At 37.9% G+C, this 15,356-nt stretch overlaps 1 protein-coding gene and 1 long non-coding RNA gene across 3 annotated transcripts; one reads left to right on the forward strand and one right to left on the reverse strand.

The window, feature by feature from the left end:
- Positions 1–8,083: 8,083 nt before the first annotated feature.
- On the forward strand, positions 8,084–13,720 carry LOC124543338. 2 transcript variants are annotated; one of them, XM_047121548.1, is made up of 5 exons: positions 8,084–8,519; positions 8,999–9,208; positions 12,507–12,707; positions 12,797–12,985; positions 13,452–13,720. In XM_047121548.1, the coding sequence occupies exons 1-5, from the start codon at positions 8,460–8,462 to the stop codon at positions 13,455–13,457; spliced, it is 666 nt and encodes a 221-aa protein (XP_046977504.1). In that variant the 5' UTR covers positions 8,084–8,459; the 3' UTR covers positions 13,458–13,720. The 2 variants fall into 2 exon arrangements, with proteins under 2 accessions (XP_046977504.1, XP_046977497.1); XM_047121541.1 differs by having other exon boundaries at positions 12,797–12,972.
- On the reverse strand, positions 11,428–12,466 carry LOC124543355. Its single transcript, XR_006967453.1, has 2 exons — positions 11,932–12,466; positions 11,428–11,591 (listed from the first exon to the last, which is right to left on the reverse strand). It is a non-coding gene; the product is annotated as an uncharacterized LOC124543355 (long non-coding RNA).
- Positions 13,721–15,356: the final 1,636 nt, after the last annotated feature.

Raw genomic sequence — 15,356 nt, forward strand, 5'->3', positions numbered from 1 at the left:
TCCGTCTTATTGCCTCGTCAAGTTTTGTGCTTTTTTTTTGTTCTATTTGTTACCTGCAATGTTCGTTCCTCTAAGTTTCTATTATCAAAATGTAAGAGGCCTTAGGTCATGCATTAAGGATATATATTTAAGGCTAAAGAATGTTTCATATGATGTAATAATTCTCACAGAAACGTGGTTAAACTCTACTATCAGCGATTCAGAGATATTCGATGCAGAATACATGGTATACCGAAGAGATCGTATAGGCTCTAAACTAGGTGGAGGAGTTTTGATAGCAGTCTCCAGGCCCGCCGCTAGCTGTTTTGTCGCCCGCGTGCAATACCTATTATGCCGCCCTTTTTTTCGCTGCAAAAACGCATACCACTATTCCTCCACATGAGGTCCCCACCTGGCGGGGTGTATACCTGCTAAAAAACCAACGTTAGCGACCCACTCTGTCTTTTTGGAGGATGTTACGAAATCTTTTGTGCATACTACCGTGACGTCCTAACGGTAGGCTCACCTCTGCGGAGTTCCACTTCCTAGGGAGTTCTCAGGGTACAGAAACCCTTAACCCCGGGACACTTATGGCGGGAGGAGAAGACATCCATAGCGAAGACCCCTTCTACTGGTCTTCTTCGGCGAAGCGGGTCAGCAGCACTGTTCCCACGGTCCCGTAAGATAAGAGCCTTGTTACAAGCATTAAGGGAGTCCTACCTACTTGGACGGAAAATACACCTATTTAGGTGTATTTTTTATTACTTGGACGGAAAATACACCTATTTAGGTGTATTTTCCGTTCAAGTACCAAGTCAGCAAACAAATCCCATACCATTGCATCAAGGTGTGAGACGAGGGGACGTTATTTCCCCCAAATTGTTTACTAATTCAATGGAGGATATGTTCAAGACGCTGAACTAGAAAGGACATGGCATCAACGCTTAAGATTTGCAGACGCTTGCTGATTCTTCTATGCGTATCGGCCTACGGATGAACTTGGATAAAACCAAGGTCATATTCAATGAACATGTTCTACCGGAACCGATTGCGATACACGGTACCGTCCTCGAAGTTGTTCAAAAATATATCTACCATGGGCAGACTTCGCGATTAGGTAGAAACAACCTTGAGGACGAGGTGAATAGAAGAATTCAGCTGGGTTGGGCAGCGTTTGGAAAATTACGTCGAATCTTTACATCGTCGATCCCACAGTGCCTTAAGACGAAAGTCTTCAATCAGTGCGTCCTACCCGGCATGACATACGGAGCAGAAACCTGGACACTCACGGCAAGGCTGGTCCACCAGTTTAAAGTCGCTCAGCGTGCTATGGCAAGGGCTATGCTCGGCGTTTCTCTGCGGGATCGCATCAGAAGAAATGAGGCGACCCGCCAGAGAACCAAAGTCATCGACATAGCCCACCGGATTAATAAGCTGAAGTGGCAGTGGGCGGGCCATATTTGTCGCAGAACCGATAACCGTTGGGGGAAACCTGTTCTAGAGTGGAGACCGCGCCTCGGCAAACGTAGTGTAGGACGTCCTCGGGCACGGTGGAGTGACGACTTACGCAAGACGGCTGGCAGGAGCTGGATGCGAGTAGCCCAAGAACGATCTCAGTGGCGTGCAATTGGAGAGGACTGGACATATCCAGCAGTGACCGGAAATGGGCTGGATTAGATTAGATTTATTTGTTTACAATAAATAAAAAATACAATGCCATAGAGCGCACGCAGGCAAGGTGTTTGGTTTAGGAGGTCCTCCTACGTTGGCATTGATGAGCTTTAAGCTGATTTGGACAAAACGTTGCACGAAGCTCCATCCAGGATGAGGCCCTGATCCTTCATACGTGTCTGCGCCTAAATTGCCGTCTCTTGGAGGGCGGTAGACGCTCCTCGAGGAGACCTCAGCAAGGACCGTGGATTAGGAGGCCCTCCGTTTAAGTTAGAGAAACCATCAAGACCAGCATCTCGATTCGATCCACCGTGAGACACTCGACTTTAGGGCCGCCATCTGAAAGGTTCGCCCCGTCACCGTGACAGAACACACCCATCCCGGGTGAGGTCGGTGCCCGCAGGAGCCAGTCAAACCAACTTCAAACGCCGGACAAGTCATCCATCGCCCCCTCCCAGAGGATCACCTGATCCTGGAGGTATGCCCCAACGGCCTTTTGAGATAGGAAGGCAACTCGTGATATCGAAATGGTCCTATGGTCTCGAAAGGAAGACGGCGAGCTTGAAGTCTAGCAAATATCTGCTGATGTTAAGTAAAAATATAAAGTATAAAACGCCAAAGTGTATAAATGTAAAATATAAAAAAGGCATGGGCCTATGAGCCCGTGGATGCCGTAAATTAAATTAAGAAAAAAAGAAAGGAAGACAATTGAAGTCGTTCGCCACGTCCAGTGATACCGTTAGGACTACGTTCCCTTGGACCACCGCCTCCATTGTCTGGGTCTTCAGGGTGTTTTAGGGCATCGATGGTTGAATGACCCACCCTTTTTCCCGGAAATAGCTTCCCGATCAGTCGCAGGAGATCTGGCGGTAGTTATTCCGTAACAGGAGCGCCGTATGTTCGGAGCTTCCCTCGCAAACCACGATAGAGGCGCCCCTTTGCTCTCTATTTACTTAACGCCTTTTCTAACTCTTTTTTCAACTGACGATGTGCAGCCCACAGGTGTACCTCTAAGTTTGCGTTGAGCACGTTGCGCCTGCGACAGCGAACGTATGCCCTCCGCGCCCGGTTTAACGGTGCCCGTAGCTCTGCTATTTCGAGCGACCACCAATATAACTTACGGCGTGATACGCTTCAAGCCACCCTACGACAACGCTCTACTACAAGTAACGGATACCTAATCTACCAATTGATAAGGAAGCTAAAGGGGATTCTCCTAACTTCGACAGTATTGTTTTTCATAGGATAACAGACGTCGGACTTTTAACTTTACTGAGTGCGATATTTTTCGATGCTTTGAATAATTTATTTTACTTAAGGATTTGTGTGAATTATAATTATGACTTGAATTAGGTACGTGATGTATTGCTCAATTTGCCGCCCCCTGGACGTGCCGCCCGCGTGCAGTGCACGCGTCGCACCCCCGCTTACGGCGGCCCTGGCAGTCTCTAAAAAAATTATTTCTTACAGACTGACTGACTGTAACAGTGAATGCGAGGATATTTGGGTTAAGATACAACTGAATGAATGTAAGCAAACTATAAAAAATTGTGGGGTTTACTTGCCGCCTCCATTATCACAAAATACATTAAAAAAAATTCTTGACAACAGTAATCGAGTAATAGATGAGCATGTCACGACATATACTTTAATCTGTGGTGATTTTAACTTGCCTTCTTTGACGTGGAGCACGGATTTAACCTGCATGTGTCTAGTTTCATTGAAATTCTGACACATGTGCATTCCACCAACCCGCACTGGAACAGCGTGGTGGAATATGTTCCAAGCCCTCTCCTTAATGAGAGAGGAGGCCATTAGCCCAGCAGTGGGAAATTTACAGGCTGTTACTTTACTAACGACAATAATAGAATTTTGGATTTGGTTTTATGTAATGCTAAAATAAGTGACTTAACTGAATCACAATCTGCTATTAGGAATGTGGACACCCATCATCCTCCTCTTGAATTTTACGTAAATGTCATATGTAAACAAAATCATGATGCATATGTCGACAAGTTGAATTACTACAAAGCGGATTACAATAAAATTATAAAAGAATTAGAAATGGTTTCATGGGCAGACGAGCTTTTAAAATATGATTGCGTAAATGATATGGTGGATAAATTTTATGCCATAGTAAATAAAATAATTCATACCCATGTACCCAAATGTAAAAAGTCTGGTACTAAGTATCCTGTATGGTACAACTCTCATTTAATACGTCTACTAGGAAAAAAATATAAATATCATATTAGATTTAAAAAATATAACAATCCACTTGATAGATTGGAATTCCAATATCTCCGTGATGACAGCGATAAACTTATAAAGTATTGTTACTCTAATTATATAACTACAATTGAATCGGCAATAGGTGAAAACCCTAAGTATTTTTGGACGCATTTCAAAAATAAGCGGAATAAAATGTCTAACTATACAGCACTTATGAAACTAGGAAATAAGCAATCAAGTGATAAAAAAGAAATATCTAATCTATTTGCAACCCACTTTGCCACAGTATTTGAGAAAAGATTATAATTATGATACAAGTCCTATTAATCCGTTAGGTGACATGCCAAACATTTGCATCTCACAAAAAAGTATCATCGCTAAAATAAAAAGACATGACAAAAAACAGGGAGCTGGGCCAGATAATATCCCACCCATCTTTTTGATTGCCTGTATGGATCCCATTTCTATCCCGCTGTATATTATTTTCAACACCTCGATAAAGAAGGGCAAATTTCCTGAAAAATGGAAAGAGGCAAGAATTGTACCTATATTCAAGGATGGTCAGAGGGAGGATGTTCGTAATTATCGTCCTATTTCAATTTTTTTCAACTATGTCTAAACTATTTGAATCACTTATTTATCCTTTCATCTTTGACCATATCAGGCACCTCTTGTCTGAACGACAACATGGATTTATTGCCAAAAGGTCCACAAATACTAATCTACTGTCATATGTAACAAATCTCATAAAGGCAGTGGATGATAACAAACAAGTAGATGTAATATATAGTGATTTTTCTAAAGCTTTTGACAAGGTTGATCATGATATACTTTTGGAAAAACTTAAAAGCTTTGGTATTACAGGTTTGTTTTTATCGTGTGGGTCTTATCTTCATGACAGGAAAGGATGTGTAGTGATTGACGGAAGCCACTCAGAATCTTTTAGTGCTACATCCGGGGTCCCTCAAGGATCAAACCTGGGTCCACTATTTTTTATTCTATTTGTAAATGACCTGGCTGACTTATTTACTTCATCAAACGCGTACATGTTCGCTGACGATCTTAAAATAGTAAAGGTTATTAAGAATGAATCGGATATGATTTTACTACAAGAGGACATCAATAGATTAATTAATTGGTGCAAATGTAATCGAATGTATTTGAATTCTTCCAAATGTATCCACGTTACTTTTACTAGAAAGAAACAACCAATGTTAACTTCTTACTATATTTCAGACCAAGTGATAAAAAGTTGTAATACAGTTCGTGATTTGGGAATATTTTTTGACAGCCAATTAAGATTTGATAAACATATAGATTCAGTCGTAACTATGGCATTTAAATCACTCGGTTTTGTCCTCCGTCAGTCCAGGGAATTTAAAAATTACACCTTAATAAAATTATTTAACTGTTTTGTAAGAAGTAGATTGGAATACTGTTGCCAGGTATGGAATCCCTCATATAAAGTGCATAGAGACAGGGTTGGAAGAGTTCAAAAGCGGTTTATTAAACACCTAGCATTCCGTTACAAGATCCCACAGGAATTTGAAACATACCACAAAAAACTTAAATATTTTGGAATGCAATCGCTCTATGCTCGTAGATCTATACTAGACCAAAAATTTTTATATAAATTATTTAACAATGATATTGACAGTCCACATTTATTACATGAACTATGTATAAATGTACCTCACGCGCCACCTAGGCACCAACGTGCATATTTTACATATTTTACAAGCATGTAAAACTAAATTAGGTAAGAACGCGCCGCTAGTTCGCATGTCGATTGCATATAATTTAAGTGCGACCCGTGAATCGGACTTAGACATAGGTCAAGATAGCCTGTCAGTGTTTGCCAAAAAATGTGAGAATTGTTACAGTACGTTATAATATTTGTAGTAAATTGTGTGTTTATCCTTAAGTTTTATTTTTATAATTATTACTATTAAAAATTTTATGTAAAGTCTTCAATATCTGTAATATAATGTCTGTCTAGTCTTAAGATATTTTTATAAAATACGAAGCATGTTAAAGCACGAATCTCCTATAATTGTGAGTGCATAGGTATAGGTTAAGTTTTGTGAATGTATTAGTGTAACTTTTTTGTGTACTAACGTTGGAGATCCTTATAAAATAAAATAAAAATAAAATAAAAATAAAATAAAAAATAAAATATATTTATATATATTAAACACAACAGAGGCTTTAAAACCGATCCTGTGGTTTGCGCCTTTTGATTTGCACTGTTAATAACAACTTTCAAAACTCCCATTAAGGTAGGAACAGTGGCGTAAATAGGGCGGTGCCACCGGTGCCCAGGCACAGGGCGTAGACTCTCGGGGGCGCATGAATAGACCGACTGGGCAGGACTATTGTTTTTTTCATTTTGCTCTTGTTAAGATTCCGCTGAGCCCCTTGAACTCGATTCCAACACAAAACGGACTTCTATGCTAGTATCAATTAAAACATACATCGCTCTCATTTTTTTGGCAGCGCCCGAGCGTTTATCGTTAATGGGCAACACATTTGCAGCAGTGAACCTACTGTTAAGTTTTAGTGAGTGTGACAGTAAAATAGGCAAAGGGTCTGCTTAAATAGGGCGCAGCTATAGAAGCTCGCACAGGGCGCAGAAAAGGCTATTTACGGCACTGGATAGATTGATTCCATAATATGAGTTTTTCTAGAAGTATGTCATGCCTAATGAAATTGAAATTTTTGATAAGTTATAATTCGCACGCGATGTAATAATTACACACGTATTGACGTAGTAGTTAACACCGAGCTCTTTTTAACGAGTACAGTTAATCTCGTTCTTTATGATGATGATGAGCGAACCTACTGTTAAGTTTTAGTGAGTGTGACAGTAAAATAGGCAAAGGGTCTGCTTAAATAGGGCGCAGCTATAGAAGCTCGCACAGGGCGCAGAAAAGGCTATTTACGGCACTGGGTAGATTGATTCCATAATATGAGTTTTTCTAGAAGTATGTCATGCCTAATGCAATTGAAATTTTTGATAAGTTATAATTCAGTCCAATAGCTCTTTGTGACTTCTCCCACGCATCATAAATGTGTTCAATAAATTCTACACCCGCATCAGTAGTCCAGCGACCTTCGCCTAGGCTGTTCGAGGACCAATAACTGTTACAGTTTGATTGGTTGTATGTGCGAGTAGTACACGCTTTGATCAGACTTGAAATAGTGGCGAGAGAAAGCCACAAAGAACTATTACTATAGTTGTATATTGCGGTTATTTTATTAGTATTACTGTCTTGTGGTATACATATAAGCAAAGGGTGACAATATTGAAAGAAATCTCAGATTTCGAGACTTTCTTCGAAATAGAATAACTGAAATTTTTAACATGGACAGTTTATAAATTAAATTCTGTTGTTGAGAAAATGTAACAGATTTTCTTCGTTTATTTACCTTAGGTACCTTTCGATCTAACCCGATCTTTATCAAATCGAATCAGATCAGATCTTTACCTGATCGGTTAGCGAGCATACGATGAGTTTTAAAACCACTTCTAGCGGATCGACTGGATGACCTCAAGAATCGGATCGCGAGGTTTGACCCTCGAACTGTAAACAACATAATTATTATATGACTGTGATCGGGTCATGCAACGTGAACTCTGATTAGTTACTCTCTATTATGTAAACACGTACAATATGCACGCGTACCATCGCCACACTTGCTAGTTTGCTTGAATCAGACGGTTCCTACAAATACGTTAAAAATAATATGTGGGTGAGTATCCCAATGGTCATCGACACACTCCTTTTGTCTATTTATATGGCTTTACATAAACGATTGAATCCAAATGAAAACGATCGACTGTCCCAACGATATGGGTGTGCGAAACATTATTTCAGTTTTGTTACAAAGCCGAGCATAAAAAGGAACAATTACGATATCACTAAGTAGAAAACTTCGTTTTCCTGCAGTAGTTCGTCGGTAGCGTCAAAACAAATATTTTCGTCAGCTAATGCGACTTCCACGTCTGTTAACCTTATGACAGCACGAGTTAATATTATAATTAATGTTTCTATTATCTCAATACCTACATGTCCTCCTGCAATAAAGATCACTTCGAGAGGGGACGGGGAGCGCTGCAGACATTACGATAAGCACAAAAACAAACAATGTTTATAGAGACGGAACTGTAATTGAGTTTCACCAACACACGTATCGTATGTACATGTATTGATTTATTGAGTTATAAAGTGATTTCCACAAAACGGGAATTAGTCATTGTGAGTAAATTTAATACGAAACAGAGACTCGTATCTCTGCGATAAGCGTAGATAGCCGCGAGCAGCTGATTTATTTTTTACGTTCACTGATAACCGTGATAAGGAGCTTACTCTTTCGAATTTACAGCAAATGTTTTAGCTGCCTCAGCTAGTTTTGAGCGAGTGGCGCGAAGTGACTCATATTTGTAGTGTGGACCAATTCTCTAATATTTTACTTTAAACTATTGCCCGACGGATGTGGTATTGTGTGTGAAGGAGCTGCCGGTCATGTCCCTCTAGTGCTCCCCTCGTGTGGTGCTGTACTGGCGTGGTGCCAACATGGGGTGTGTCGCGCGCGCCGTGCCCACCGCACTCCTACACATCAATCTCTTACTGATGGTGCGTTACATATAAATAATAGTCATAACATATTCCAAATTCAATTTGCTTTTGCAAAAACCTATCTAACCTTTCAATTATTTTTATCCTAGAAATCCAATAACTTTTCCAAGTCTTAATTCCAATTTTTGATTCAATATACTGTTTACAACAGAAATAAAAATAGTTCTTAAACTATAAGTAATTTCATATGTCGAGTCAATATAATATTTGTATGTTTTCATTGCAATAATTGATTGAGAACGCGACGAGTTTGGTCACGTGGTCACCGTAACGCACGCACGCCCGCTAACAGATAAGGCGATATGTTTGTTACTGCCAGCAGCAGGTAGTTCGCTGTAAACAACAATAGAGTCAAACTAAATATTTTAAATATCTGCGCTTTTATAATACTATTATACATTTGCATATGAACCTGAAAATGTTCAAATATGAGTTCGACGCTATAGTCATCAAACATCACAACTCCTACTCCACAGCTGTTCGCTGGTGCGATTCTATCAGCTGCAGCGCGCCTCAAGTGGGACCCCAGCGCTTACATCGCGGCGCGGGAGCTGTTCTCGCTGGAGTACCGCACGGCTGCCGTCATGCTGCCTCTCAGCGGATTTAGCATCATGCTGCTAGCGCATCTCGCGCTCACCGCATTGCGTTGCCGCCGACTGAGCCTGCGACGCGCGCTTCTTGTATTGGTCTCTATCCACTATGTTACATACACACAATTTACATAATACGTTTATAGTTCTGTACCCCTAGTACGAGTTTCAATACTTCTTGCGTTAATAACGTATCGTCTATTCGAAAACGTTTACGAAGTATTTGAATTCGATAGTATAAGTTTGACATTACTCGTTTGCGTTAAAACCATGATAGCCATCGAGCTACTCGAAAAAGACTACCACACAATTCATATTTCCGTCTCACTTACACGCGCTAAAAAGAGTGAAAGAAAATATTTTGTCATTTTTATTGTATTTGACATTTCTCGCAAAGTATTGTCTAATGTCTTTAAAAATTTAAAGGTTATATTATCGTATTTTACAATGTTTACATTACTGTAAGAAATAGAACGGTGAATGCTTTAATTTTTAAGTGTTATAATAGCAGTGAAAAGAGAAGAAATGACACTGAAACATTGTTTGAAAGATTAATTATATTATAAAATTCATCAAGAGGTACGTAAACATAAATTTGTTATTACATTAAATAAATAAAACGATACGTAATAATTGTAAGGACCGTAAGTTTATAATAAAGATTCTAAACGTTTAAAAAATATATAAACAGTGAATATTGTTATTAATATAGAGGAATTTGTGTTAAACTATAACTAACCTACAAATATTGTTAATTGAATTCTCCTTACAATTTTACGTTGATATACTTATACATATTTAGAGCATCTATTAATAAGTAAAATTAGTTTGCGAACACTTTTATTCTATACTTAAATTATTGTTTTTATTTCCAGTTTATAAAGTTTAATTTAAAATGAAGTGACTTTCATCTCAATTCAAAGTTATGCTTAAATTATTTTGTTATTTCGATATTATCCTAATTAAATACAAACTATTTCAATATACTACAATAATATGCATGTTTAATTGCTATTATGTATTATGGACCTTATTAATTATATTTCAATTAGGGTTCACTTAGATTTAAATAATTCTATGATCATGACTATCTTATATGTTTGTGAATGTATTAATAAAAAATATTGTTTGTGATTACAGTTATAAAGAAGAAATACAAGCCTAGATAATACAAATACATCTGTGCTGCATTTTCCAGTGTGATGCTACATCTATCACTCTTAACTCCAAGAATCATTGTTAAAATAAAGTTTAATATATAGAAAACAAATACCTAATAATTACTACTATAATTTGTGTTTTATTTTTCCTAAAATATAATTATGTATAAAACATATATAAAGGTTTTTATTTACATTAAACAACAAAGAGTTCATAGTTTTAATTGACTGTTTTAATATACCCCATAATTGAAAAAGTATAAGTAACAACATTTTATTTTATTAAGCAATGAGTGTTTTTGAAGTTGATTATTTATGAGAAAATCAAAACAATAGTTATTGATTTTCCAGTGTGATGCTACATCTATCACTCTTAACTCCAAGAATCATTGTGAAAATAAAGTTTAATATATAGAAAACAAATACCGTATAATTACTATCATAATTTGTTTTTATTTTTCCTAAAATATAATTGTATATATACTACATATATAAAGCTTTTTATTTACATTTAACAATAAAGAGTTCATAGTTTTAATATACCCCATAATTGAGAAAGTATAAATAACAACATTCTATTTTATTAAGCTATGAGTGTTTTTGAAGTTGATTATTTGAGAGAAATCAAAACAATAGTTATTGATTTTCCAGTGTGACATTACGTCTATCACTCTTAACTCCAAGAATCATTGTGAAAATAAAGTTTAATATATTGAAAACAAATACCTAACAATTACTTTCTCTTAATTTGTTTTATTTTTCCTAAAATATAATTATATGCACTACATATATAAAGTTTCTGATTTACATTAAACAATAAAGAGTTAATAGTTTTAATTATCTGTTTTATACTACTATTGTTATTTATATTTTTACTTTTTGAAAAAGGATTAATAACATTCTATGTTTTTAAGCAATGAGTGTTTTTGACGTTGATTATTTATGAGAATTCAAAACAATAGTTATAAGCATTTATTGAGTATAATAATAATGTATATATAATTTAATATAAACATATAAAATACAAACATAATAGTATTATAATGTACCTATAGATGTTTCTAATATAATAATGCATATTTTTAAATCATTCTCAATTCAATTTCATTTTACAACATCGTAGAAAATAATAGATATTCAATAAAGAGACAAATCCACTTTGCAGTATATTTATTGTTTGAATTAAATGAAAAGGAAATTATATAGAGATGTAGATAACTGTTCAATGCATGGTCACTTGTTTCTTGGATATTGTCTGCACCAAATCATCATTAATAATAGTATAGCTGCTCCAAATAAAGGATTGATTCACTCATAGCCTGAAAAATATATATATTTTTATTAATAATGATTACACTAAAGAATGACAGTTAATTATACTTTGCATGATCCCCATCATACCTTCAAAGCATTCTCAACTGCTACCAATATTGTTAGGAATAATAACAAAAATAAGTTAAGTATTTTTGATGTTTTTGAAATACTCATTTTAACAATATACATATTTCAATTATAACTTGTTTTACTATTTTGTTTAAGCGATTTTATGATATTATGATAATTGAACTATATTCTTTTACATTATTATCATTTATTTTCGATGTAATTAAATAATACATTAGCATGCCATTCAAAAATATATGTTATATTTAGACTCACCTTGCGTTTGTATCATATTTGTAAATAAGTTAATATTTATTACTCATTTCTTCTTCACATGTTAACGCAAAAAAATATTAACATTTTCTAAGGCAATTCTCAAGAAAATATGTTAGTTTAAAATACGGCTAATTAAAGATAAATTTCACCGCAGAATTCAGTTTTGTTGCTTTTTAATGTTCTAAAAGACTACCGTAACAGTTGTAGCTAGTTTTCAAGCATTATATTGCCTCACATGTTTAGTAATTAATTTTCAAAAATAGGTATCACTGACGCTCACCGAAATAAATTCAGTGAGTTCAAACTCGATAAGAAAGTAACGAAAACGTCAATTTACATGCGTAAATCTGTCAAAAGTGTTACTCGTACTACCAAAATGTCGAAAACCGCGCGTTATTTCGACTTCGAAGTCGATAACGTTAGTAATAAAAACTCGTACTGCCGATTTTAGTTCCTCTGCGTTTACGCTTGGGGCGCTGATAGGATTTGTATGAAAAGAAAACCGAAAGTAAATTACATGAAGTAAACTGTCAAACTCGTACTAAGGGTACTGTAATCATTTGTAATTCGTTCAGTACGCGACCGCAACGTTCTTGGTCGTCTGGTGCGAGGCGGTGTGGGGCAGCTGGGTGACGTACCGCGTCCTGCGCTGGTTGCGCGGCAAGCAGGCGGCCGAGCTGCGGCACGCGCTGCAGCTGAGCGACCACCTGCACCCGCTGTTGCAGCACCTGGCACACTATCACCCCCTGCCCGAGAAGGTCAACCAACTCATGGAGGTGGGTAGTCTTTCCCAGAGTTATAGTATCGATTACAAACACTATACGAAGTGAACTCAAGGAAAGTAATAACGAATCGACACGCGCAGGAGGCGGAGAGAGACCTGCCGAGCAACGTGTACGTGCTCGCGTGCGCCAGCGGCGTCATGGTGGCGCTGCAGGCCGTGTCCGCCGCGCTGGCGCTGCTGTCCGCCCGCGGCGCGCGGCGGCCCCGCGCTCGCGCTGCCGACGCGCACAGCACCGCCACTACCACCACCCCGCTGAGGTCCGCACGCGATGTAATAATTACACACGTATTGACGTAGTAGTTAACACCGAGCTCTTTTTCACGCCTAAAGTTAATATCGTTCTTTATGTTTTTCAAATATTCGAGTCAGTTCCTAACGAAAAAGTCGTAAAGATAGACCTTAGTAGCTCTGCTTTGTTGTGTAGTAAGGGTCGTCCATAAATAAAATATATTAATGAATTAAAAAAATCCCGTGATAATATATATATCAGTATAACACTATTCCACCTAAATACTCATTTAATCTCCTTCGGCTCTCCAAGAACGATAACTCCGCCGGCACCCAAAACGCCGGCCAGTTCACAAATGCTGCAGTGCACATTTACAGCTAGCGTTTTCCTACCTCGTTTAATTGCAACGAAAATCGTGATAGAACTTGGTCGTGCATGAGTCGGTGAAGCGCTTTCCTAAGTTCTTATTGCGAATTATTCGCATGAAACTAGAAGTGTATGTTGTAGTTGTAGGAGAAGCGACGGCGAGAAGGCTCCCCTGAGGGCGGTGTACAGGAACGGTCGCCTGGTGATGGTGTGAGAGTTCCCGGTGACGGGCGCGGTGCGGTGTTGGTGAACACTTCGGGTGGCGGGCGCTCCGCTAGCGACAGCAGCGCGGGCTCGATCTTTGAAGACTGAACATGACTGCGTGCAGTGTGAATTATAATATATTTCTTATAAGTTCTAAATTTATATTTATTGATAGTGAATTAAACTCATTTGAATACTTTTATGAACATGTGATCTTTTATTCAGAGCATTACTTATATTCGACTCCTATTTCCAATTGGATTCTGCGATTACTCGCGAAACAGGCTATTGGAGTATTAATTTCCTATAACTAACTACCTCTGACAGAGATGTATAGTAGATATATGACTCCAATATGTGGCCCTACCAACTAGATCTGTTGTATTTATTTTAACCAAGATAAATCATCAAAACCTTCAGCCAATGTTAAACACAGACACCTCAGTACAAAAAGCATACCGAATAACACAGCATACTTATGAATTACTCTAGAATCGAAGCTGCCATACAATTCTCTCTGTGCCTTGACAAGCAGCAAACACTGATTGCTGCTTACGAGAAGTCGAGAGGAATTATAGTAAAACTTCTTCCTTATTGTAGCGTGTGGAATTGTGGAATATTTTGTTGTAAAAAATTGCAGGGTTATATACGGCAATTTTAGTAATGTCAGCTGTTTTAACCACTGTCCCTGTGAGGAATATTGGAGGATACATACGGCTCGTTCAGTATTAAAATTACCATTAAATATTTTAACTTTTGACTCAAAATGTTTTGGAGGCGCAATTATTTTACTCTGGCGATTTACACAGTAAACACTGCCAGAAATTCCAAGATCAATTTTGTATCAACAAAATTCCCAAAAATCATTACTAAACACAAAAATAATGAATGGTTGAGTGAGCGATGTTTTCAATTTTGGAAGTTAAGAAAAAATTATTAGATGACTTAAACTACATAATTCATCATTCATCTGGTGGGCCATATTCACTCAAGCCTCGTTCGTTTCCTCCCTTAAGGCAGCGCACCGGCAAGCTCCCCGGTATTGCAGATGCCCATGGGCGGTGGTAATCGCTTTCCATCAGGTGAGCCTCCAGCTCGTTTGTCCCCTATAAATTAAAATAAAAAATAAAAAAAATCTCAAACCTATTGACCGTGTAACAAGTGGAGATGAAGCCACAAACTATCCAATCGAGTTTTTAAACTCCTTCGATGTGCCTGCCAGTTAAAGCTGCGCAACGGAACGCGTTTGGTGGTGAGGCAATCGATGAACAATGTGATTTATGCGACGACTGAAAGGAAAATTAGAAGGCGAGGAAGTTCTCATTACGAGGGTTCCGGTCCCTCTTGCATCGCCAAGATCAGTAACAAATCACAGAGCCAATCTTTGTGTGTGTTCTAAGTCTAGAAATTGCATATTCTTCCCATCATCCATTATATGTGACATGTTCATGGGTCAGCAGTCCTTCTGCGTTATTTGTTCTTGTGTCTGACAACAAAACAAAAATGTCGTCTATCACAAAGTGATTAGCATTCCGTCTAATAGTACACGTTTTACATGATAATACTTTTGGGATTAAGATAAGCAAAAACTATAAACTATTCTCTAAAATCGAAATGTTTGAGCTGATTGATTTCGCAGCTGTTTAGTCCCCCATAAAATGACCTAAGAAAGGAAAATAATAACAGCGGATTGTATAAAAATATCACTTTATTGCTTGATAGTCTTAAGGCTTAACGAGAAGGTGACGTCACGGCCTTCCCCCTTATTGTCTAGCAGCGGCGGCGCTCCCGCGGCGCGGCCGCTCTTAACCTATTTGGCACGTCGGGCGCCCGTAGCGTGGC

The sequence above is a fragment of the Vanessa cardui genome, chromosome 3 (assembly GCF_905220365.1).
Source record: "Vanessa cardui chromosome 3, ilVanCard2.1, whole genome shotgun sequence".
NCBI lineage: Eukaryota > Metazoa > Arthropoda > Insecta > Lepidoptera > Nymphalidae > Vanessa > Vanessa cardui.